The 25,776-nt window shown below is 42.8% G+C and overlaps 2 protein-coding genes across 2 annotated transcripts in view; both read right to left on the bottom strand.

Annotated features, from left to right (window-relative positions):
- Window positions 1–1,045: 1,045 nt before the first annotated feature.
- Window positions 1,046–7,575, bottom strand: LOC106930942 (uncharacterized). Its single transcript, XM_088007041.1, has 5 exons — window positions 7,081–7,575; window positions 5,871–6,229; window positions 2,654–2,747; window positions 1,867–1,998; window positions 1,046–1,086 (listed from the first exon to the last, which is right to left on the bottom strand). The coding sequence occupies exons 1-5, from the start codon at window positions 7,277–7,279 to the stop codon at window positions 1,046–1,048; spliced, it is 825 nt and encodes a 274-aa protein (XP_087863167.1). The 5' UTR covers window positions 7,280–7,575.
- The window catches only part of bsna (bassoon presynaptic cytomatrix protein a), a 79,543-nt gene continuing 61,092 nt past the window's right edge, over window positions 7,326–25,776 (bottom strand). The window contains exons 3-13 of the mRNA XM_088007506.1: window positions 25,173–25,631; window positions 21,117–23,213; window positions 19,964–20,847; window positions 17,851–19,843; window positions 16,192–16,356; window positions 14,610–14,866; window positions 13,828–14,324; window positions 13,388–13,770; window positions 8,402–10,895; window positions 7,416–7,638; window positions 7,326–7,329 (exon numbers count right to left, since the gene is read on the bottom strand). Coding sequence (XP_087863632.1) covers window positions 7,326–7,329; window positions 7,416–7,638; window positions 8,402–10,895; window positions 13,388–13,770; window positions 13,828–14,324; window positions 14,610–14,866; window positions 16,192–16,356; window positions 17,851–19,843; window positions 19,964–20,847; window positions 21,117–23,213; window positions 25,173–25,631 — 9,456 coding nt within the window. The remainder of the gene's footprint in view (window positions 7,330–7,415; window positions 7,639–8,401; window positions 10,896–13,387; window positions 13,771–13,827; window positions 14,325–14,609; window positions 14,867–16,191; window positions 16,357–17,850; window positions 19,844–19,963; window positions 20,848–21,116; window positions 23,214–25,172; window positions 25,632–25,776) is intronic.

Raw genomic sequence — 25,776 nt, 5'->3', positions numbered from 1 at the left:
ATGTTGATTCAAAAACAACAACAAAAATTAGTTCCAAACAAATCCCAACTTCAAAGTTTCTATATATATATACATATATGTATTTTTAAAGTACTCACCAGAACGCTCCGCTCTCCTCTCAGTCATCATCCTCTCTCTCTTTCCTTTCTCTTTTTTCGGGGAAACAAAAGCAGGGGGAACTTCACAGGTTTTTCTCGTATGAGGCCTCATGACTTCATTTATGACATTTTTCATAATCCTGCAAACACATTATTATCATGAATATTTAAAAACAGTATTTTAGGAGTTCATGTAAGTCTCACATTGCAAACCCATTAACATACATCAATTAAGGCTTCTGTTACATTAATATAAAATAGTTCAGTAGTGTATAAAGATATGCCAGTGCAGATTTTTTTTAAAAAGCTGCCAGTTATTCGAGCCTAGCAGTGAGAAGCGGGCCTGCAGTTGTGACGCGTACATTTGTTGTACTGGAACTTGATGCTTAAACGTTTAGAACCTGTAATTCTATCCAAGCCTCAAGCCTCAAATGCAATTCCTAAAGTTCACAACCCTCATCATCAAAGCCCATAACCTGCTGCGATGGCACACAGTCCGTTTGGCATTTCATGTCGGAAACAAGTTCTTACCGTCAGTGCTAAATCTCTCACCCTGCACATGCAGAGCAGTCAAGACCGAAAGTAACAGTGAGGAAGAAAACCAAACAGACGAGGACCAAACCCAGAGCAGACTGGGTAAACCGCTTTCATCCCCCTGCCTCTTCACAGCCAGCAAGAGTCAACACACTGCAGCAATCCAACAAACGTTCATGAAAGTTATTCCTAAACCCGATGCACTCTAAAGAAACCTTTTCATGGCGCTTCTTTCAGGAGTCACTCAAAACGCCTCATTTTTGCCTCGAGTACAAGTCGGAGGGCCTCCAAAACAGGACTTGTAAAATAAAGTCACCGTAGAATAAAAACAAAAAACAATATTACATTAAATATTCCATTTTATATGACTTATTTCCCATGTGAATAAACAGACATACCTTATTTGTGTCACCTCAGAAGAAGGAGGTGAATTTCTTGCCAAAGCCAGAGATAGCTGCAGGAAGAGTAAACAAAAAAACAGGGGTTGACAAATGAGCTAAAACTGACTTTTCAAACATTAAACAGAAAAACTACAGAGCAACGTCAACGCTTTTGAATTTAAACGGTCACCAATACCACTTGAGGAGCTGCTGCTAAAGCTCTGTCAGATCACTGTCGGTGAAGTCTGAAGATGAGCAGCTGTAGGTGTTCAGCGTCACTCTTTGGCTTGTCTGGTGCTTTAGCATTAGCTTGTTTTGGCTTAACTGACCACTTGGTGCCACTCACAGACTCATATAGAGCATCATACTGTCATCCTCCTGACGGGGGAATAGTCAATAAAGAATGTAACATTGTAGAAAAACGTACTGTTCAGTGCCCAGAAGCAACAGCAGGACTTCCATTGTACACCCTTCATCTCATTAACAACATTGCACATTTGAAAGGAGGTAATGTTTCATAAAATGTGTTTTATTTCTTTATATTTGCGCCCACATTGTGACAGCAGGGGGTTTTTTTTTTTGTTTTTTTTGTGACAGACTGTTTTTCCCTGTCACAGTGATGAAGCTGTTGTAAAATTAAGCTCTTTAGAGATGTAGCTTAACAAAATGAAGTTTCCTCACTGTTGAATCGCTTTGGTAAGAAAAAAATAAATAAAAATCAGGCAAAGAAATTTGAAAGCCTCTGAGGCTCTGTTCATCCAGGTAACTTTGTATATCTTAAAAGACTCTCATTTCGGTAATAACAACTCAATAAGCCCCCATGTTTGCGACGCGTTTTCAGCAGTCTGCCGTACCTTCTCCCAGTTTGCCGGCCTGCTCAGCAGCGCTGCCGGGAAGAATCTTGGAAAACATTCCTTCTCCCTCCATGCCAGGCTGACCTGCCGCTGCACTGCCGATGCCACCGGGTCTCGGAGCTGCCTTGGAGCCTAAACAGTGGAAAAACAGAGGAGAGAGGGCAGAGAAATAAACGTAGTCCAGGTAGGAAGAAGTAAGTGCTGCTCAAAGTGGTGCACTACATTTGCTGCATGTGAAACAGAAAGGAAATGAAAGGAATGAGATGTTAATGAGTTAGAAGTCATTTTCTCAGGGACTGTCCTGCTTATCTTTGAGCCAATACTACAGTTGAGCTTTTATACTGATATAGATTTGACATACATTACGCATTAAGGTTATATTGCACTTTTTGGGTGATTCCTTTTGGCCACATTACATACTTAAAAATGGAGCCTCGTTACTCTGTGAGGTGTTAAATTCAAACGAGTAAGTGGCAATAAAACTCAGACTTTTTACTGCATAAAATTAAAGTTTTAGTCCATTCCAGGCGGTGTTGTGAGATTGATGAATGAAAGGCATTCAGCTCAGTCATTTTGCAGTTATATAAAAATATCTCAAAACCTTCATCAATCATTATTTCAGTAGTTAATTGAGACCTAACACTCTCAGGCTTTCATATTGAGGTATAATCCTCAGATTTACCTCAGATTAGGATGAACATCAAACAATAATAACATAAGTAAGACATAGTGGACAACAAGTGAGTGATGGGATTTTACGTGCATGGGTGTTGTGATTGAGCATCACCTATTCCTGTAAGCGGGGGCTGGCCTGCCTTCGAGGCCATGACGGGTGCCGCTTTCGCCCCAATCGCCGTTACAGGAGGCGTGTCGATCTTTGTCTGCATAGAAAAAAAAAGAAAGACAAGTGTTGCTGTGTTTAGGTAAATTTAGCAGTAAATCTGTTGTTATAGAAGGCTGTGGGAGAGAAAAACATGTTATGTAATCTGAATGTGGGTGACAAACCGGAATCAAAAGGATCCAGCATTCATCTGTTCACTCAAACAAAAGCCGAATAAGACAGTAGTCAGATTTTGATACAGTGAGACAGCCAAGAATAGTAAAAAAAAAAAAAAAAAAAAAAAAATGCACATATTAGGAAACGGTGATGGCAGAATTAAACCACTCATTTATTAAGCAGTGACAGCTTACTGAGACCTGAATGAGTAACTGGGGAGTTTCACACCTGGAAACTGTCATTTCTGCTAAATAAGGTCTGATCTGTAAGGTAAGGTTTATTTGGGTATCAACTATGCTGACTATACAATGACAAACAAAATTCTAAATGGGACTTATCAGTTCTTGAAAGATATAAAATGATATATGATCAGTTACAATAGCCAGAAGGAAGGCATTTTAACGTCCATCTTTTACCAGAGAAAGGCTTCAAAGCAAAATTGTTTAGTATGAAAAAAAAAATCAAACAATCTATCATATGGAGCTAATAGCGAAAGTTCAAGCTGGAAGACTCCGCCCCCTCCGTTCGCCCATAGGCGTCATGCTCATCTCCGACCTCAGTGCTGGTCCTCACCCGGCGCGTCCAATTCTCAATCAAGCTCTGCATAAAAGGATAAACAGCCAAGCAGTCAGCCGGTTCCCAGCTGCATTCAACCCACCACCGCCCTTTCTCCACCCACATTCTTCGGCTCTCCAGGATAGCACCCTTTCCTGACCTCCACCACCAGTGTCGGGCCCTGGGGGAGAACATTCCTAATCAGTTCTTTGGCGCTTGGGCCCCGGTAGCTGATTTGAGCTGAGATTTGATGTGAACTCAATGAACATCCCGATAACTGTTATTCATTCCTGTCATTAAATCTTTTAATTGTTCCTTTTTCTCCGTTTGAGTCTTTCCAGATTGAACTACTTTTCTGTTAATGTTCCTCACCATGCTAGCAACACAACTACAGCTGGAGCTGTAGTTGTGTTGCTTTTTAAAATTTTACTTAGGCTGGTTTGTTTCTTTTCAACCAAATTCCACTCGATTCTCATCTCCCTTCAGTGCTGTGTGTGAGATTTCTCCCATTGCGCTCAATTTCTCCAGCTGAATTTCAACTGGGTCAATCAGCGGACAGAAGGAGGAGCTGTGAACGGTGTCATCGGTTTTCTGCGTTGTTTTAGGATTGCCCGTAGCGAGGCAATGGCAGCGAGGGAAGTGAAAGGAGCCACGCGTTTGGACATGCTTCCAAATATTGAGCAAATAAAGTTAGCGCAAGGGGAATGTTTATTATATTTTAATGGTGGCAAAGATGTAATATGACTCGGCACTTCTGTCTTTGCAATGCGGTATAGTTGTTTACAGTGCACATCATTTCTGGTAAGTTTCACGGGACAGCTTCCCTCACCATCAAGCTGGCACATTACACACGTCACGGCAAAAATATTGAGTAAAATCAGATCCATTCCTTTAAAATGTCAGTCTTGCAAGCAATAATTTCTTCACGGATGAGGGTCTAGGCCGCTTAGACAAAGTTTAGAACGAGGGGCTAGATTTTAGTAATGAATACAAAATAAAAATTTCCAAAATATAAATTATGCCTCATCAAACCATAGTGCTAATTAATAGTGCGTTTCATTTGAACTTGGAAGTTGAACTTTCCACAAGAAACTTTCACATCAAGTCTGATGTGAAATTCCAACATGACTGCTTTCTATCAAAAATATTGACATATCAGTCAGTTAAGTAGTTAGTAAACATTAAAATACAGATTTCAGGCATTATTTGCCCCCCACATTGGCATCTAATTTAATTAATAAAGCAGGAGAGAAAAAACTGCAAAGATGCAGTAAATGAGAACATCTTGGGTAATTTTGGACAGCATCCTGTGAATATAGACAGCATTCAGATGTACTAAAACCAAAATAATCAGCCTGTTCTGGATGTTATTTACAGTGTAATAATCACAGTCTCACACTCTTTCTGAAAAATAGCTTCGAATGGATTGATGGAGTAAATGCAGGAATGGATTTTTGCAGGGAGAAATCTTAAGTGCCAATTTCTTGGGCGTCTAGCAGACAGTGAATCAGCTGCATTGGGTTATCAGCTTTCTCCGTGTTAATCACGGTGTTAGATAAGGTCTGCCAGGAGAGGCACATAAGAATTTCAATAAACTATCTGAAATGGGACAGGATGGTTGTCAGGAAACTCTTATCAAAAGCGGCGCAGGGAAAAATAGGGGGACAACAAAACAGGAGAGATGATTGTAAAAGCAGACTAAAGGAGCAGGAGTGAAACTTTCAGCAAAACAGCTTGCTGTGTCGGTTTCCAAGAAGGAGATCTGATGAAGAAAATTCCTTTTGTTATCTCAGGAAAAAATGCAATACGAACTAAACAAAAATCAGAAATTAGAAACCAAAAACAGAAAAATCAACTTCTTTTCCATCCAGTGATTGTATTTAGAAGTTTTACAAGACTGCACTGACACCAACAAACTTCGATACTGAAGCCATGACTGAGCGAAGAAGTTAGTACTTTTTACTATCAGTGATGTGTTTAAAATGAAAATATGGCAAGAGTGTAGCTGTAGCAATCTTAGAGAAACTGTTTATTGCATGTCGACTGGCTCATTCATTCTGCGTGAGAGAATGAGACTTTCAGCTAAGAACAGGAAGGCTGAAAGAGTAAGAGAAGTTTGTTTTATACTTTCAACCTCAATGGGTCATGCAGGATTTTGAAATACTGGAAGCTTACTGGAAACCTAAGGAAAGTGTCCACACTCTCTAGGATATATACAAAAGAAGTCAGGGCATTGTGTTTTAATAATGCTTAGATGCTAAAACCAGCTTATGATATCCACTCCATGATCATTTTGTCCTGACAGCACAATCCTGAGTTGAATTCAGTTCTGTTCTTGTATTTTCTTGTTTGCTAGAAAACTGAAATTGGAACTGTTTACATGAAATCAGACATAAAATGGGTGCAGATGTGAGCTGTTTGTGACTCCTCGGGTTTTGTTCCCATTACTCACCATGGTGGGCGGTGTGGTTCCTGCTGCACCAGTTGGTCGAGCCTGGCCCATCGGCCCGCCTGCTGGTCCCAATTGCCCTGGTTTGGCCTGGGCCTGACCCATGCCCATGCCCATGCCCATGCCCATCCCCATGCCCATGCCTTGACCTTGGGCTGGTGGCTGCTGCTGAAGGCCTGTGGTCGCTGTTGTGCCAGGCTGTCCTGGTCTGGATGCAGCTGTCTGGGCCTGCTGCTGGAGCTGAGTCCTCTGTCCTTGGGTCCCATCCATCTGAGAACCCGGACCGCCTAGTCGCCCGGATCCTGGAGGCCCACCGGCAGAGCCCTGAGCTCGCCCAGTACTGCTGCCGGACCTGGAGGAGCCTATTTGAAGATAAAAAAAGTGCTTTATTTTAAACCAAAGCAACTCAAAAACTGATTCGTCTTATTACAATTTCATTGTAATAAGATGAATTACAATTTATTACAATTTGATTTTATTTCTGACTTTATTTCATAAAGTCAGAAATAAAAATAACAATAAAAAAACGTTATGGGATCATCTGTCCCTTTTTGAAATAAAGTCCATATAAAAGTGCAGGGTTTCTTTTGCTAATATTTTTTCTTGAAATGAAGCATTTTAGCAGAAACAGCAGGAGTGAGACAATAATGAACAAGAGTTGTATGCAAAGATCAAACTGGTGATTTAATTACTACACCGCTATGAACATGTCTGCAATGATGCCTTCAGGGAAAACGTATCCTTTGAAAAGTTACACTCGATGTTGTTAATTAAAAATTGTTGATCCCTGAGGGGATTGTTGACTGTAAAGAAAAAAAAAAGCATCAAAATTAATCTCAACAGCAAAGGCTATTAAATGTTATTGCCTCAGACAGGATTTTTAAAAGGGGATCCTATCAATGTTTAGAGATCGAATCAGGATTTATTAATGAAGTTGCAAATTTTCTCCCTTTCCCCTCAATCTTATTGATCTATCCAGGATGGTCAACAAAAAATATTCTTAAAGGTTTTTTACCGATGTAATCTGTTTCCTTTTCTTATCAAGCCAAAGTCTTGATAAGCAAGACTTTGGCTTGATAAGCCAAAGTCTTATCAAGCCTTTGGCTTTGGAAGACAGCAAACAACCTGGAAAAAACTTTACTTCAATTTCCATTTTTTTTTTCAAACTATTTTTGTATTCTATCTATCAGATTTGCAGGTGCACCCTGTTTACCTGGTGGTTGGCCCTGCATGTCCACTTGGCCCTGGGACTTGCTGCGTGAGGATCTGTGTGGATCTCCCTGCCTGGAAGACCTTTGGCCGTGATGATGTCCAGACAGATCCCTGGAGTAGTCGGAAGAGTGATACCCTCCAGACCTGGACTCACCACGCCTTCCTGAAGATGAAGAACGTCCTGAGGGGTCATGGCGCATAGACGGGTCTTTGGGATGCCCCTTAGATGACCTCGAGGATCTCGGCTCATCTGAGTGACGGGAGGAAGAGTGCCGGCTAGAGGTGCCATGGTGCCTGTGGTCACGTGATGATGAATGCCGCCCGCCATGGCTGTACTCATCTTGCGGCCACAGGTCCTCCTCAGGAGGTTCATCATAATCATGATAGGTGTGCTTGACACCATGCCGACTTCTTCCAGAGTGGCTGCTGCCGTAGTGTCGAGAACTGGAGCGTGGTTTCTCAAACCAGTCAGTTTCTTCCTGGCCCAGATGGTAGGCTTTGGAAACCGAGAGCAGATCACAATCAATCTCCATGTCGTTTGGAGAGAGCGGCATGCAGGCTGTAAGAAGGAAGAGGGCAGAAGGAAGTCCAACCGCATGCAAAAAAAAAAGATAGGTAGGGGAAGACACAGAAAGAAAGGCAAAAAGTAAAATTTTACACTCATGCACAGATTTACTCCACAAGTACAAGACAAGTTAAACAGGACATATTAAACACTGCAAAACTGTCTAATACAGCAGATCTCTTTGCTACATATCTTTACTCACTGACTGCGGGAGGAAACTTCCTAATCAGTTAAAACTCTTCACCTCAAACAGTCAGTATTGTTCTGTTTTTTTATGGAAGACTTTTTAACAAAGCTTCATTTGGCAAATGGGATATAGAAAACTTTGTCTGGACAAAATTTTGCAGTGTTGACAAACTTTTTATATCAAAACACATTAACAGTGCAACAGAGCCAATAACATGTTGAAGAAAAAACCTATTGCTGTCGTGCAAAGACCTCTTAAGTCAGTCAGTGTTGTGAAGACAAAGACGACCACGCTGAAGAACCATGCGACTGTCGAACAAAGAAACGGCTGGACGGACAGGCGGAAGGACGGACAGGCAGGCAGACAGACAGACAGCAGTCCACGACTTATAGAGCTCCAAGTAACTCTCAGGACGAAGAAAACACTGACATGCAACGACTATCTCTGTCCTTTGTTTTTGTTTTTTTGTTATTTTGCTAAGCTAGCTTCTGGGTGGGTGGGGGACGTTTAGATAAACGGTGGGAGCAGTAGTAGGTAGTGAGACTGTGGGAATTTAGCTCCCACAATTACCTTCACTGTCTGACACAGCACAATGATAATCATCAATAATGTATGTATCATCCGATTTGTAGACATGTGTCCGGGGAAGGTCCCGTATATGGTCTTGAACATCTGGCAGCGAGTGACTGGAACCATAATTGCCATAATAGTAATAATATCTACTGCTGCGACTGTCATATGGGTCACGACCTAAGCTTGAAGATCTCCCAGAACCCATGAATTTCCCCAAAGGGCTGAGTGGGCTCTCCTCCTCAGAGTATTGCCGAGTTGGGTGGCGTCCTCTGTAGCCAGAACGGTAGGAGCGGTCGTCTCTCTCATAGGATCTGCTTCGATAGCTATGGTAATCTCTGGCTGAGATCTTGTCCATGCCGTAGCCATGGGAGCGGGAGCGGCCAGTTGAGGTGTAGTAAATCCGATCGTCCTCATCCACCATCATACCGTAGTGTCGACTTCCATGAGTTGTGCCACTGGTGCCATCAAAAGCACTCCTCTTGAAGCCATAATCCTCGATCAGCTGGCGCCCTCGAATGTGAGATGAGGGGTAAGCCTCACCTGCAGAATAGGAGGCCAAATCTGCCTCGACATCTCGAGCCTCCTCTATTGGGGAAAACTTTGAAATTTTCTGCTCCATAGTCCCCAGCTTCCTGTGCTTGCTGCGCTTGGAGGACATGACAGCGGGGGCCAGAAGGCTTCTGGAGGATGCCAAAGGTTTCTGTACCCCGGAGCGGATGCTGGCAAGTTTGTAGTCGTAGTCATAGAAATAGGGGGATCCCCCACCCATGCTAGCGCTCACGCTGCTGCTGCTGCCCCCTAGAGGTCCGTGCCTGTAGCTGCTCTTACCCCTGCCGTGGTGGTCGTACAGCTCATCCTGCATCGCTGCTTCCTCCTCAGGTGCCCTGCCGTAGGGGGAGCTGCCAGTTCCCCCACGCGCCGTGCTGCCAGATGTGCTGCCATGGCCATGGATGTCGCCAGGGTAACGCCCACTACTGCTATGATGCATCATGTCCCCTGCTGTCGTGCCCAGCCCGTCCTTTGCCGTCAGCTCGCTCACATCATCGATCATCATGTAGTTCCTTGGAATGTTTTGCTCTAAACCAGGAGCCCCATACATTCCTTCGGCTGTGCTGTAGGTGGAAGGACTGTCTACAGGGTGCCCATAGGCATTGGAAACTGTTGAAGTGTACTGTCCATAAGAACTGGCTGTGGTGGTGGTGTAGCCATATGTATTAGCAGTAGTTGTTGTGTACTGGCCATATGAGCTAGCGGGGGTTGATGTATATGGACCATAAGTGCTTGGAGGCACTGTGGCGTAACCACCATAACTGCTGGAAACAGGTGCAGATCCATACGGCCCATAGGAGCTTGCCATTGTTGTTGTTCCCGTGTACGGACCATAGGCTGGGGCTGCACTGGAAAAGGTAGCATCTTGGGCTGTGGTCGTGACCACAACTGTCGGGTTGCTGATAGTCTCATAGTTGGTTGGCATCTTATGTTCAAGTTCAGCAAGTGATGTCTGTCTGGGTCTTCCAGGGTGAACGGTAAGAATATCAGCTTGGGGCTGCCCAGGATATGGAGTCGTCTGGGTGGGGTAGGGGGACACAGCGCTGGGATAAGGTGAGCTGTGGGTGGGGTATGGTGGCTGACCAGGCGGTGCAGGTCCAAAACCTGTAGGCCCTGCTGGAGGCTGAGGTGCAGATGGTAACCCTGCATCAGTTTGGGGATATGGGGGCTGAGCTTGTGGATAGGTGTGGGAAGGATAGGATGTTTGAGGTTGAAAGGTAGGTCCAGGAGGAGGGGGATGACTCTGAAGGGTCATGGGCTGTGGCAGGGCCTGTGACTGCGACACTGTTGGGTAAGGAGGCTGGTTGAATGTGGATGACTGGTATGGCACACTTGATTGCTGAGATGGTGCTGGTGGTTGGCTCTGGGGATATTGACAAGAGAGGAAGGATGAGGTTGGTGGGTACTGGGCTGCTGTGTTGAGGTCACTGGTGAATTGGCTAAGTGGAGCAGTGCTTGGTCTGGTTGTTAGTAGCCCATTTGCCTCATGTGATGCAGCAGCAGCTGCTAAACGCAAGTTATTCAACTCACTGTCAGACATATAGTCTCTGGTGTCCCCCATACATCTTAGGTAGGCAATGTCCCTTCTTTCCCTCTCCTTTACCAAAGTCTCTTTCCTCTGATGAATTCCCAGTTCCAGGTACCTCAGCTTAGCGTCAATTTCTTTCTCTTCCTCCTCCAGTTCAGCTTGTTGCTTTCTAAGCTTGGTAGACTCTTGCTCCACGGCCTTCAGCTCGTGGGTGAGATCTTTGAGGAGGCTGGCTTTAGCAGCCAGGCCAGACCTTGAGCTGGGCTTGAGGCTGGGCACGGAGGACAAGTAGATCTGTTGTTGGGCAGGTGTCATCATGGTCAAGTGAGCTGATGTAGCAGTCTCGTCTGGAGGAGGGCTGGGCAGGGTTCGCTTAACCTTCCGAAGCAAAGAGCTTTGCTGTAAGGCTGCCAGCTGAAGAGAGAGAGCGAGAAAGGGCAGAGGGGGGAGGAAGGGTGGGAAAATGTGTGGAGGCCAAAAAAAAAAAAAAACATGGAGAGCATTTGAGGGGGAAATAATGGGGTGCACAAGGAACAGTTGATGGGATATGACATTGAGAAGGTTAATTGGAAAATGGACAATAAATGTAAAATTACAGATAATAGATTTGCCCAATTAAGTGAGAATAGGACACAGATGGACAAGGTGATAATGCAGACAAGAAAGTGAACAAAAACAAAGAGGGATGGTTTTGGGAAAACAACAAGATGAGAAGGGATGCAGGGAACAAATAAAGAGAAGAAACCCAAAAAAAAACGTAAAAATAAAGTGTGTACCAAAAACATCCAAGTGATCCAAGAATGTTTTCAACCAGTGTAGACAGCAATGGGAGAATAACAAAAAAAGTAAATAAATGTGCACAAAAAAGAATTAATATTCAACAAAGTGGGACCAAAAGAAAGGAAGAAAATTCAAATGGAGAAAAAGATCAAGGAAGAGAGGAAACAAAGAAAGGATGCAACAAGAGACCAAGGTCGACAAAGGAGACACATAAAGACAAACAGACAAAGACAACAGGAAACAAGAGTGAAGTTTGTTAGAAGACGTACAGGAACAAGAAAATTAGTGTCAGCTCTGATACAGTTTTGTTGAATACTCTAGAGTTTTAATAATTTATGAGACAACATACATTCAATTTGAAAGAAAATAATCTTATAAAAATGAATTTCAAGAGGACTGAATCATTGAAGGTTTTTTCACCCCAGTGGTAAAAAAAATGTCTCTGATGATCTTATTCTTACATATATTATGTTTCATAACTATTATGATCTACAAGATGATATAACATTTTACAAGAATAATTTTTAGATAAGGTTGGTAAGGTCTTTGATTTTTGCACTTCTCAATAATATAACTTACTAGCTGTTACGCCAATTAATGACCCCACAATTGTAACGGGTGCACACTGTTTCGAAGATGAGGATCATCTTCCCTTTCAGATAAATTCCATATATTCCGTCAAACAACCATGTTAGCTGGTGTTTTAAGTAGATGACAATGTCTCAACATAAAAATAAAACTTCCTTGGTTCCTATTATTCTTATGATCTCTGAGATTAGGGCTAAAGATACACCCAGCTGACACATATGGAGTTGGAAGGAAGAAAAGGCACATAAAAGTAGCTGAATTTTCATTTTCCATATTAAAATTTAGACCAAAAATGGATACATTCTAGCAAATACAACAAAATGAAATGGATTCAATCGTTTACTGTGTGATAACGACACCTGAATTAAAGGACGTTTTCCAATTTGGGATCAGATGTCCTGGAACATTCAGATACTTAATATCTGAATGTTCTGAACGGCGTTCTTGGATGCTGCTAAGTACGCTATAATATCACATGTGATCCATAAAAAATTGTGAAGTTGTGCTGTTCCTGCTTGTAAGCAAAGTCAATGGTACAGAAATGACCAAAAATGTATGAAATTTTAAAGGTTTTTACGTCACTGTTGTAGTCAAACATGATTTAGATTTTTTGTTTGGCCTAAAAAAGTATTGTCAATGAAATGTCAGGACATCATTAACAATTAATGATTCATTTTGAAACATCTGAATTTATTTGTGGGGAATGCATGGATAAAGCACCTAAAAAATATATACCGTAGTGGTGGATTTCCCTTTACAAGTTAATATAGTAGATACATTTGAGAGAAACCCAAAAGATTAGAGAAAACATACTCAGAAGATTGTGACAAATTTAAATTTTGACTATAAACTAATACTTTAAGCACAAGCTCAGCTTAATAAATATACTTTCATTTGAAACAAGACTCATGTGGTGATAACACTCACATGAGTTATTTAATGGAATCACCAAGAAAGGGGTATGTTAAAACCCTAGCCGTCTATCCATTCCAGTCGTTCCCAAACATTTCAGCTTCTTACCTATAAAATAAGTAGAAGACACCCAGAACCTGACAATTTTCTCAATACACAAGAATTTCTAATAAGTCAGTTCAACAGGGGTAAAACGATACCCTGGATGGCATAAATATAATTTACTTTTGTTTTTTGTTGTTTTGTTTAATTCTACAGAGGACCCGAAGGGGGGTTCTGAGAACTAAACCTGAAACTTTGGGAACTGGCGTGACGTCATATAACGAACAAACAGAAAGAAATGAGGTTAAGAAATTTCATCAATAAGTACATTTTGAGGACTTGCTACTACCTCTTTTACACAGCTGTAATTTCCCTATTGTAATAGCTTTCAAAATCAGTACATGATAAGGCCAGTTCTTTGAATACTGTAAAGGAGTACTTGAGCAAAGATCTTATTGTTCCTAAACAATCTGAAGGAAATTATTTTAGAAAACTCTTAGAATAGAGTAAATACAGCCCCTACAACTGCTTTCATCACTTTTTAATAGATTTTTGGAGCATCGGCTCAGCTTCAGTGATTTTACCTGGCTCTGGAGTGCTTGTTGTTGATACAGGGACAGCCTGGCCTTGGTGTGCTCATCTGTGGTTGGGCTGAGGGACTTGGGGTCCGACATGGACCTATGGGTGCTCTTGATGGGTCGGGGCACAGATGGGTGTCGCTGGGGGGATTCGGCTGTGTAAGACTTCTGCTGAGGTGTGACGTGGGCCTTGTTCAGTCTCTCGCTTGACAGGGAGGTCTCCAGCAGGCGGTGTGGGGACACTGGCGACACAGGAGAGTAGAGGACCTGTGGAGATTTCGGTGTGGTTTGTTGCTGCCGGATGAGGCTGGAGATGGACTCATTGTGAAGGTGGTTGTGAGGCTGATAGTTAATATCTAACGGGTCAGGACGACGTCGCTCAAATTTTGCTGCATTCGCTGCAATGTGTTGCTGCTGGCGCTGTTGGGCGTGAAGGTCAGCCGAACTGGACGGCCCTGTTCCGGTACCAGCAGAGGAAGAATATGGACTGACTGTAGTCGGCACTGTTAGCTGTGGAGCTACAACGCCCTGTGACTGCCCTTCTGAGTCAGTCTGGCAGGCGAGAGATTGTCCTTTTTGTGTGCGCTCTGGTCCAGAAATGTAGTGTACGATCTCTACTTTATTAGGGTCTGGTAATGTCACATGGATTGCCGGGGAGACTCTTCCTAGGTGCTCAGCTTCTGTCTGACAGGACACCTCCCTGATGGTCTGGACAGCGATGCTGGAGGAAACTATCTTGGATGTGTCAGCTTTGGTGTCTGTTGTTGAGGTGGTTGTCGAGGCAGTGCTGGTGCCAGCTGCTGTGGACTCGGCATGGCGGGAAAACCGGGAGCGTCTGCGGCGAACTGGATGCTCCGTTTCAGCCTTATCCTCATCGTCATCCGTCTGGACGGAGCAGTCAACGCTCCGACCACGCCTCCTGGTACGATGACGCATCATGTACCTGGTGGTGCAGGGAAAAAGCAGAACAGGGCGTGAAGAAAACAATCTGTAGATATTAAGGCCTGTGTAGATATTTATGTTAGATACAACTATTATACATTTAGGGGTTTTTGCTTGTAAACAAAATAAAATTTTATTTGCTGGTGCATAGTGAGGATTGGGATGTGGGAAGCACTGACTGTGCTATCCACAGACAGTCATTCTTATGCCATACCACCTACATACTCATAGCCAAGGAGGGTATCCCATTACTCACTTCAAAAAAAAAAGAAAAATATATTGTTACCTCTCTTCTCCATCTTCATCATCAGTCTGTACACAACTATCCACAATTCTGCGAGGGGAGCCATAGAAAATCACACCATCTCCATCAGAGGTGTCTCGGGTCAGCCTGCTCATGGAGCTATGTTTCCTCATACCAGCTCTGGCTTCCAGCTGTTCATCCTGACTCCTCAAACATATCTCTGAGGAAGAGTTGGGGAGAGAGCGCGAGCTCATCTGAGAGTCTATGTAGGGATGCAGTGGCTGTCCGGTCATATCCAGCTGTTGGCAAAAGCATATTGATTAGAACTACCAACAATCACCCATGACTGTAAAGTTTTTGAAAACGAACCTGTCGAATAGTGATCGTTTTGTTTTCTCATAAAAAGATTCCGAAAAATTAACGCAGCTTGCTAACAATATGTAAAGAAATGAAAGCAATGCTGAAGAGGACACTTGCAAAAATAGAGCCAAATTAAGAAGTTCAGCTCTGAATATCTATGACCAACAGGGAAATACTGAAATAGAATAATTCAAAAAGTTACAGGACGAGATTTATAAAGACAAAGTACACTTCTCAGTCATTCACAATGTCAGAATTAATAACATCTGATATACCGTACACTATATTGTAAAAAGGGTTGGATATTTCCTTCAAATCACTGAATTTAGGTGTGTCTACCAACTTCCATCATAACAGCACCTTGAAAAACAAACATTTGTGAAAGCATAGGTTGCTCTCAGGGTTAGAGTTACCATGGTAGGACGCTACCAGTGCATTATCTCCAGTCACCAGGTACAAGTGTTAGTAGTCTTAGAGCAAAAGGGTGGCGACACAGAGTGACAGCAACTCTACCATTTTGTGTCAAAGAGTGAGGTCAAATTTTGCCTCAGCCTCTTAGTTTTTAGAAGAAGGAATTCTTAATACTTTAGTATACCATGACATTTTGAACAACTTTATGGCTCCAAATTTATGGGACCAGTTTTGGAATGACCCTTTCCTGTATCAACATGACTGTGTACCAGTGGTCCATAAAGACATGGAATAATTTCACCAACCTTTTTGACCTCAACTTGGCAGAACACATTTGGAATGAGCAAAGATGGAGAGACAATTTATCTGTGTCTGTTGTCACAAATACTGGTGAGAAATGCCATACGCACCAAGAACCATTGAAGGAAACAACACAAAAACCTCTGAAGAAGATTGAGTGCAACTTCATCCTTCACAAAATGTAAACAAAAATTGAGTCACATCAGATTTGAACAGTTGTAGGATTTCTCAATTGTCCTTGTCAAAAAGACCACTAGCCGTTTCTCCTGCTAGTGCTACGGCTTTTGGAGAAGCCTCCAGTCCTCTTGCATTCATAAATGCACTTAAACTGCACCAGTTTACTTCAACCGAACCAAAGCCTAGGTCTATAGGTAGGCAAGAGTTTGCCTTTATTGGTCCATATTAGAGTTTCATTGCATATTCAAACTTTCCTAAATTAACCAGCCTTTCTTGGCAATCGAACTATTGTTTCATTAGTGCGGACTAATCAGGGCTGGTGCGAATGCACCCTGAAGGTTTAAAACCATCTATCAAAGTTGTACAAATTCCTCACCTGCATGGTCTGAGCAGCAGTTTTCAGCCGCTTCTGCTCTTGTAGTTGTTGCTGGAGCTGCTGCTGCAAAGACTGTATCTGGTCGAGCTGGGATTTCTGCTGGGCCAACTGCTCTCGTTGGAGAACGAGTTGTTTCTCGCGCTCTTGCTGCTGCTGCTGCAACACCTAAACGCACATACAGATAAAACATGGACACGTTTGAAGAACAGTAACAGAGGAGACCAAAAAGTTACAAAACAAAAATAAAATAAAAGATGGTGAGGTGGTAACAATGAGAATAGATAGACAAACAAAAGAGAGATACAAAAAGCCATGATTTAGTTGTAATTAAGATAACTGGTTTTCAAAAATGCAAAGCAAGATTCTCAAAAGCAAATGTGACATGAAGCTCTTATGCTGATGGATTAGCTAAAGAATGGTTCCACGTTAGTCAGAGAACTGAAGCGCAACTGAAACAAAGTGCAGCATGTACTGGTAATTCTTACCAGTTTTGTAACAATGCTCATATTAAATATTTGAAGCATTTTCTGTGCAGCTCAAATGATTGGTGCAGGAGAAGGGATTAGGCTTTTGTTCCTATCGTATGTTATGAAATGCATATTAATCAAACATTCATTTTATAGTTCATTCTCATTCTCATTAGGGGGGCTTCACCTGTTTTACAGAGTTAACTTGAAAGAGTTTCAACTGCTTGTTCTAACAAAAAGAAGAAAATGCTTATGTTAGCTCTTTGTTGTTATTTTGAAAAACATATTTAACATTTTATTAAATGAAATTAGGAATTAATTTAAATATGCTCTTAAATGTTAACTTACTTAACTCAGAACAAATTAAAAATGTGACAGGAGTTCAGGCTCATCAGTATCTGATAGACATATACATACAACGGACACACAGGCAGAATCCCATTTCCACAGTGTGACTTACTATCGTTCTACTGACTGTGAGCCAAGAGGAACAGAGATCTTCTTAAACAATTTTCACATTTTAAGAAACATGCTTCGAAACATAGGGGTCTAAGTTGAGCTTGCATTCAAAAATATAGAGTAAAAATAGAGTATTTTAATCATTAAAGTCATTTTATATACTGGTCCAGGAAAACAATTTAATCTTTCAACAGCCAACGCAGAAAAAACTCTGCAATCTCTATTTAGATCAATTCCACTGTTATTACTGTTGTTCTTCCTAAGGTGTAAAAGCACCACGTCATATGAATCGTATGTACCAAGGGATCAGCAGGCGTAGACACCGGGGTAACACGAGGTAACGGGATTCAAATAACACAGAACAGCATGCAAAACATACAATTGTCACGTAGTAATTCAGGCTGGATGATTTCTGACTCAAAATAAATCAAGAGTTATTGCACAAGGAATTGTTTTTGTTTTCTTATATCAGTGTCTAATCAACAACTTGAAGGACTACTTAATATTCCTTTGAATACAAAAAAAAATCTTTTGAAAGATAATTAAAAATGTCAACTTAGAAACATGCTGCGTTTAAATGATACACAAAATTGCTGGTTAATCAATTACTGATGTGAAATAGCAGAATCTTCACTTATGAAAACCACTTGAAAAATTATTAGACATTCAAATCAGGAAAATAACAAAAAAAAAGACATCAACACCACGACATAACTCCTGATTTTCCCTATACCTGTTCCTTGATGTTCTGCAGCTCTTGTAACTCCCTCTGCACCAGAATTTGCTCCTTCTCCCTGTGAAACTTCAGCTCCATTCTTTCGCGCTCAAGCTCTTCTTGCAGTCGCAGCTGACGAAGTTTCTCTAACTCTACGCGCTCCCTCTCCATCTGCAGAAGCTGCTCCTGTTGTCGGTGAAGCCTCTCTGCCTCAGTTTCACCCTCTTTATGTATTGCACCAGGTGGAGGGAAAGGAGGGAGACCACATGGAACGGGCAAGCCACTGGTGGGGACCGATGGGCCTGCAGCAGGCTGGGTGTAGCCTTGGGTTACTGCTGGACTTGAGGGTGGGTATACATGAGCTGCAGGAGGAGGCTGTGGCTGCTGAGCCGTTGTCACTTGTTTCTGTTGTTGGGTGTTCAGATGTGTCTGGGACAGGTTTATTGGTTGCTGCTGCGGTTCGGTCAAAGTGACAAGCGCTCCTTGTGCTGAAGTGACCTCTGCTGATGTCACTTTGGGACCTTTACCAAGGTAAACGGGTTCCTCCAGGGCTGTTGAGCTTGCGGTTGTCAAAGACATGGGCACAAGGGCTGAAGTTGATGCAGCAACAGTGATAGAGGCAATGGCTGAAGTTGTCTGAAGCAGACCTGGCGCTGGATAACGAAGTGGTACTTGTCCAGATAAGGGCATTCTTGGGCTTATGGGTAATCTGGTGAGACTGGCCAGTGGCACTGGTGTCATGTTGGGAGAAGCGTATGGCCTATAGACCCCTCTCAGTAGAGGTCGAAGTACAGATGCAGGTTGGGTGGTGATGGGAAGTGTTGAAGCTATTGGGGTCTGAATGGTGGAGTAAATCATTCCGTCAGATGACCTAATGGCAGCAGGGTACATGGCCCTCAGACTAGCCTGCCTGGCATTGATAAGATTCGTCAGAGCTTGATTTTGAGACATAGGCTTTCCATCTAATCCAAAGATCAGACTTTGCCTCAAGCCAATGCCTGCTGCAAGTCTGGAGGCACCTGGTCCAGTACCTCTGCCTAAGCTGCCATACTGCAGCAAGTCTGGGTTGCTTCCATATCGGTCCATAGAATTAAGTGCGGCACACATTCGACTTATCTCCCTTGCAGTTGTAGCACTGTACTGAGCCAAGTTAGCTTCTTGGAAGCTTGCAATATCACGAGCAGAATAACCATAATCTGAACTGATGTTAGACAAGGAATTATATCGTCTTATCGGTAATGTTTGTGCTGAAATGTCTCCTCCATGACGTAAATCTGTGTAGGAACCGTACTGCATGCCCATATACCCTCCATAGCTCTGTTTCATAGCGGTTAAGTCCATGATAAGTTCACCAGCTTGTTGGAGGTGTGGTTCATATTTAGAGTGGTATGACTGTAAGCCGGCATCAGCAAGGTTGGTATCAGACATTGAAGGCTGAAGCCTACCAGGAAAAGGTAACGTGTAAGCCTTACGTGTGTCCATTGGGTACTCATGGTACCTTCCAGGTTGTCTTTCTTGATCTGATTCATCTGTAATAGGTGGGGCAGACGGTGGCCTTATGCCCTCTTTCTCAGAGACACCAACACAACTTCCACCAAATGGCAGTCTGTAAACTACATCACAACAAGCTGGTTGGTCAGGTTTTATTTGGCCTCCTGTCAAATCCACTGCATCCTGTCCTTCTTCTACCTTCACAAGTTGAGTCAATGCCCTTACTGGCTCGGGCCCTCCATCCATTTGTACAACCATACTATGTGGTGATTTACCTCCCTGCATCAAACCAGGTGGGCTGGGCTTCCCTTTCAGCTCAACAGGACCAGTGCCGTAAAGCTCAGGATTAATGACTGGTGAAACAGCACTGACCACTGTAGATGCAGTACTAGTCTGGCTGACTAATAAATTTTTTTTAGCCAAAGGTGAGACCTGGCCAGTGAGGTTATACTTGGCTAGAACAGATGCCTGTTGTTGGTGCTGCTGCAACTGATGGTGCTGTTGTAGCTGTTGCTCAAGGAGCTCTTGTTGTTTCTGCAGCTTCTCTTGTTGTTTTTGCAATTCTCTTTGTTGTATGCTGAGATCTTCCAATTTTGCATCAATTTTTGGAATGGAAGGGTCAGTTGGAGGAGAAATTGGTGATTTGTTCTGAGAAAGACACACCGCTGAGCCCATGCCCTGACCTAGATCTATTCGGTTTTGATGGGGATCACCATAAACCACTGGTTGTTTTAGCTGGGTCATAAACATGGAAGCAGCCACAGTGACACTCACAGTGGTAGGTGTGGTGGTCTCTTGTGTGCTCAAATTCATAATCAGTGGTTGTATGATTGTTGAATGCCTGGAACCTTCTGGTCCACCGTGGTATTTCCTGCTTTCTGTAGCTAAGGAAGTAAGGTCCATTCCCTGATCAGTCATAATAATGGGAGCTGAGTGGGTTGCAGTTCTTAGATCTACAACACTACCACCTTGGATCATATGGCCCTGCTCAACCCTTGAGGTTCCCGGGACTGTAGATATTCGGCAGAGGGAGATATTATCCATGGACACAGACCCTCTGGTGTATAAACCAGCAGTAGTGACCATGCTTGTCCCTACATTCACCTTCTCCACTCTTTGCGCTCTATAGAAGCTGTGTGTCGGTGACTGTTGATAAGGTGGTGTGTCCGGGGGGCTGCCGCATGGAGAGTAGCTATCAAATGTTGACTGACGGCTAAATCGAGTGGGTGAGGACAATGGAGAAGTTGCCGTGTTCACTGTCATTGGTCTAGTTGGACCTGGAGGTGGGGAGTATGGAGCCTCCTGGGAAGACTGTTGTCGATATAGCCTTGGGGAAATTGATCGATGTGCTGTTTGGGTTCCCTGAGCTATCACAGGTGATGTGGGCCCAGAACCAGCTGGCTCCATTCGCAGGGCTGAGCTGAAGGTCTGTGTGGAGAACTCAGCAGTAGACCTTCTGGAAGGAGAGCGAATAGGACTTTGTGTGGTGGTGGTGGTGATGGAGAGAGAGGAGGACTCGTGCTCCTGTAATAGGTAGTATACTTAGGAGAGCGTGGTTCAATAATCCTCTCAGCAGATGATGTCGAGCTGTCCCGCACTTGAACACCTCTTGTCTCCCCAATCCTTCTGGTGATTACTTCTCTTTGACTATAGGCCTGGGTAATCTCTGCAATCTTGCTACATACACTTGAGACTGTAGCTGAGGATGTGGCAAGACTCCCTGTGTGTCTGCGTGAGGTATCAGATTGGGTTGACGTCATAGTGTGGCTTGATCCTGTTTGGGAAATTGTTACTGCGTCTCTGGCATAAACCCCATAAGCTGCAATGGTGGTAGCAGCCACTGTTGGAGTTATGCCATTCTTTCCCGCTTGGCTTTTAATTCTGTCCTTGTGCCCATCCTTTGCGGTGAAGTGTTGGCTTACTCTCACGTCTGGTATTCGACCTCCACTCTCAGCAAAGGAGACAGGAGCTGAGACCTGAGTAGGACTTGTCCCCGGAGTTAACAGAGCATTGCTTTGCTCTAGTAGTTTAGCAAAGGCTGAGCCTGTGTCCAGCAGCTGCTTATCTGCAAAAGAACTCTCAATTTCAATCTCGACTTGTTCATTTGTGGCCTGTTGCATCTTAGTGATGTTCTGAGATGTTTGTCGGATTTCCTCATAAATGTCGTTTTCTATTTCCGCCGCTTCATTGTCATATCCCGTTTGATCTTGTTCATAGTCATAGTCGTCGTCGTAGTTTTGTCCATTAATGTCCTCCTCATAGTACTGCCCATGTCGTTGTTGCTGCTGCTGCTGTAGCTTTTCTTGTTTTTGCAGCATTTCTGCTTTTCTCATCATTTCCTCGTAAACTTCCTCAGCACTCTTCAGAGGTTTGGAGGTTGTTGATGGAGCAGTGGTCGTCGTAGTTGAGGAAGATTTCTCTATAGGCGAATAGAGAGACATAAAAGTAGGCAGATTGTACTCACTGCCTGACTTGTAGATTTTGGACTCGTACCCCTCAGCCTCAGAGTCCAGACTTTGGGGGGAATATTCAGAAGCAGAGGAGCGATGAAGCTCTTCCATCTCTGCTGCTTGTCTTAGCTCCTCTGTAGGGGAAGCGTCTTCAATTGGTGACAAATTACTAGGTGGTGTTTTGGATCTTTCTCGGCGTCTTTGGGCCCTTAGCTCCTCCTTATCCCTTTTGGTTTTCCGTGCTGTGCTTCTTATTCTCTGCTGTTCTACCTCTCTCATCTTCTCCTGCTCTCTCAGAAGCTCCTCTTCCTCTCTGAGTTCATCCTCTTCTGAGGAGTCTTCAATGGTCGGAAGCAGGGGGCCGTGAGACCGGTGGCGTGCTTTCCTCTGCTGCTTGGCCTCCTCCAGTCTTTGCCTCCTGCTTGGGCTACTGTCACTGTCTTCCTCCATTGATGAGATGGATGTTGGAGACTGTCCTGAACCATATGAGGATGAAGTTGGAGGTAAAGTTGAAGAATAGTCGCCCCTAGAACGCTCCTCTGGAGATCCGGTTAAGCTCTCCATCTCCAGCTCTGGCTCCCGGTCCAGGTTTAGATCATTTTCATTGCTCAGCTCCATATCTCGGCTGTAGCTGTTGGTGTTGTTGAGTTCAATGGTTTTGAAGCGCCTCAGCCCCCCTTGGGACGCCATCACATCTTCCTCCCCCTCCTCCACAGAACCCTTGTAGACATCGGCGGAGGTCTTGGTTTCTTCCTCAAAACTACTCGAGTGGTGCTGAAGCCGTCTCTTTTCTTTCCCTGAGTCAGAAATGATGTGCTTGTGGTGGCTTTTCTTCGGTTTCTGGTAGCCGTAACCTTCATCTTCCTCATCTTCGTCTTCCTCCATTTCCTCTTCCTCCTCCTCCTCGTTGTCCTCGTCAGCGCTCATCTCCATTATTTGCCTCCTCATGAACTCCTCGTCAGTCATCTCTGTTGGATCAGCCTCTTTTTCCTTTTCCTTCTTCTTCTTTTCTTTTCTCTCTTCCTTTCCGTCTTTCCGTTTACTCTCCCAGTCCCCGCCATCTTCCTCTTCCTCCAGTATATCCTCTAATTCCTCATCAGAATCATATGCATCTGGAGGAATTGAAAGGGAACGTGGTCGATGCTTTCCTCTGTCATCCAAGTCTCTGTCCCTGTGCTTTCTTCCCCTTCTGTCTGGCTTTTCCTCAGAGAGGCTTTTCTCCAGCAGTGGCCTCATCGAGCTCTCCAGCTTGGTGATTTCAGAGGGGCTTGGAGGAGAGCCTCGCCCACTGATTCCCCTCTCACTCAGCTTCATTTCCTCCTCTTGGATTAGACCTGTAATTTCACTGTGTGAGCTGGAGATCCCATCAGAGGAGTAGCCAGTGTCACTGAGACTCTGAGGGCTGCGTGACAAGTCATGGGTGCTGTTGTTTTTTGTGTCCTACAGAGAACAGAAACAAAGAAAGATCGCATTAGACGTGGTGAAATTTGGCTGTATTGTTTGGGTCAAAAGTAATAGAAATTTGACAATTTTGTTGACACATTTTTTTATATATATATAATTGAAATCTGTTTTTAGATGTAAAATAAGCTTAGTTTTTTGGAGTATGGCAAAAAAACAACAACAAAAAAAAACATGTTTTGCACAAAAAGTGTATTTATTGCAATGTCTAGAAGACTAAACTAATCAAATTATGATAGTGTATTAGGTCCACATTCAGTCTCTATCAACTGAATATTAACAATAAGTCTTAAAATATGATGACAACATTCTGGTATTCAGATTTCCTAAATAATTTGCAACTGGAAGCACCTCTGAACCCCACAACTAGAAAATAAAATTAAAGCCTTCTGTGAGCTTTCACTCATCTTTTTTTAAGCTCTTTATGACACATATATGGACATTTGGCACAACCAAACAGCAACTTATCAAAATAGAGTAATTTTGATTAATTGTATGAGCCTATTTGGATTTAAAAATGTTCTAAAAATGAATGAATACGCACAATAATAGAGCTGCAAAGAGAAAAGGAAAGAGGGCCCACAGGTTTTTTTTATATTCTACACGACGGGCGCTAAATGCCTTATGTATGGTATAAAAACTGGAGGTTTGCTCTCTCAATTGTTTTCAGATATGTACTTTTTTCCATTTATAAAATCTAAAATAGGTAATGAATGAACGTTTGAAAGATATTTTATTTGGTATGTGAACAAACAACAAAAGATTATGCAAATGAGGTTGCTATGAAATTACATGAGGGATGGTAGTTATTTTTGCTTTAGTACATATTCACATCACACAGTCATAAAATACATGTTTTAAGTCTTTACACCTTTTTGGACATAAAGCACTGAAAGGTCAAATTTTGTGTGGATTTCTATGGCTACAAAAAGGCTTTAGTCACCCTTGTTAAAATGTCAGGTACTTATTTTGTAAAAATGAGAATGAAATAAAAATATTTGATTGCCTTTTTCCACCTTTAATAAGCTAAAAAAAGGTAAATGTGGTTTTTCTACAAGCCTATAGAACACATTATACAGGCCAGGAGAATTTCTTTGCCAGGAAAGTTTCTTTCTTTTTCTAACCAGACACCCAAATAACACAAGAAATTGTCACAATGAGAAAAAAAAACTTTACTTGATAAAAATTGCTGTAAATCATTTAGTTCTTTTCTAAAGAAATGCGTATATATGCATGTTAATCTGATAGTTAGAGACCTATAAGGCTGTTAGTATTTTCATATTTTCAGTACATCTTTAAATACTGGATCATCTTACTTTTTACCATAATCATAACCTTCATGACCAAGAGAAAGAAAACCTAACAAAACATTCGCTCTACAGCTATACCCGCTAATAACAAACTGTGAGGAAACTTGGTTTTGCATTTCATTTCATCTCAATAGGAGAACAAGGTTGAACATCTTTTGGAGGGCTCTGACATTTCATAATGAGCTTAAATGAATTCATAACAGAGAAACAAAAAGGAAAATGACAAATATTCATGAGAGAATAATGGCCGAGATAAAGCCAAGGCAGAGAAGCTTTTTTAAAAAAAAATATTTTCATGATGCCAGCAAAACTTTAAAAATATATATTTTTTTATGTATAAAATAAGTTCACTTAAATGTATATTCCAAAATACACTATTGTGAGGTTTAAACCCTTAACAAAAATTACCTGCATTTTCAGGGGACTCTTTTTATAACTCAGAAGCTGGTGTAATTTAGTCAAGTCTTTTTTCTAAAGTTGGATCAGATATGTAGTGTATATATGACATGTATCCTGTCACGCTGACTATATCAGCATGGTCTCACGTTACTGTTTCTTCCTCCAGTACTTCAGTATTCAAACCTTTTTTTAAACAAAGGAAAAAAAGAACAAAGAACGCCGAACTTACGTCATAGTGCCTAGACTTCTTAATTTCCTTTACTGGAGTGATCTGCTCCCCTTTCTTCTGTGAAGGTTTGGTCTCTTTGGCAGTTTGGTTCTCAGGCTCCGTCTTGGGCTTCTCCTCTGTTGGTTTTGTGGGTTTCTGGGCCTCAGTGGTTGGCACTGGCGCTGTGGCTGGCGTTGTGGTCTTGGTATCAGTGGGCTGTTTGGCCGGCGTGGGACCAGTAGGTCCACCGACGCCTGATCCCATCTGGGATTTTTGTCCCTGCGGCTGAACCGGTTTGGATCCTTGCTGAGTGGTCGACTTGTGGAGAGGGCTTTGCTGACTGGTCGGCGTCTGGTGACGAGGTGAGCCCATTGGTTGGTGCTTCGGGGAGGCATGGGGAACAGGAAGAGGAGGCTCGTCCAGGCCGCCTCCAGACAACAGCCGCTGGGTCTGGCAGTTAAGACATAACCACTCTTTTTTCTGAAGGACACACAGAATAGAAAACAAAAGGCAAGTAATTAGTTTTTATTTCTAAATCATGAAATAGATACGCACACATACAGATACGCACACATACAGATACGCACACATACAGATGAGGGTTTTGTAGTTTTGACCAAGCATT

Source organism: Poecilia mexicana, unplaced genomic scaffold (genome assembly GCF_051168715.1).
Source record: "Poecilia mexicana isolate PSO_F unplaced genomic scaffold, ASM5116871v1 scaffold_7, whole genome shotgun sequence".
Lineage (NCBI taxonomy): Eukaryota > Metazoa > Chordata > Actinopteri > Cyprinodontiformes > Poeciliidae > Poecilia > Poecilia mexicana.
The sequence above is the reverse complement of the archived record's forward strand: the minus strand, read 5'-3'. Positions and strand labels throughout refer to the sequence as shown.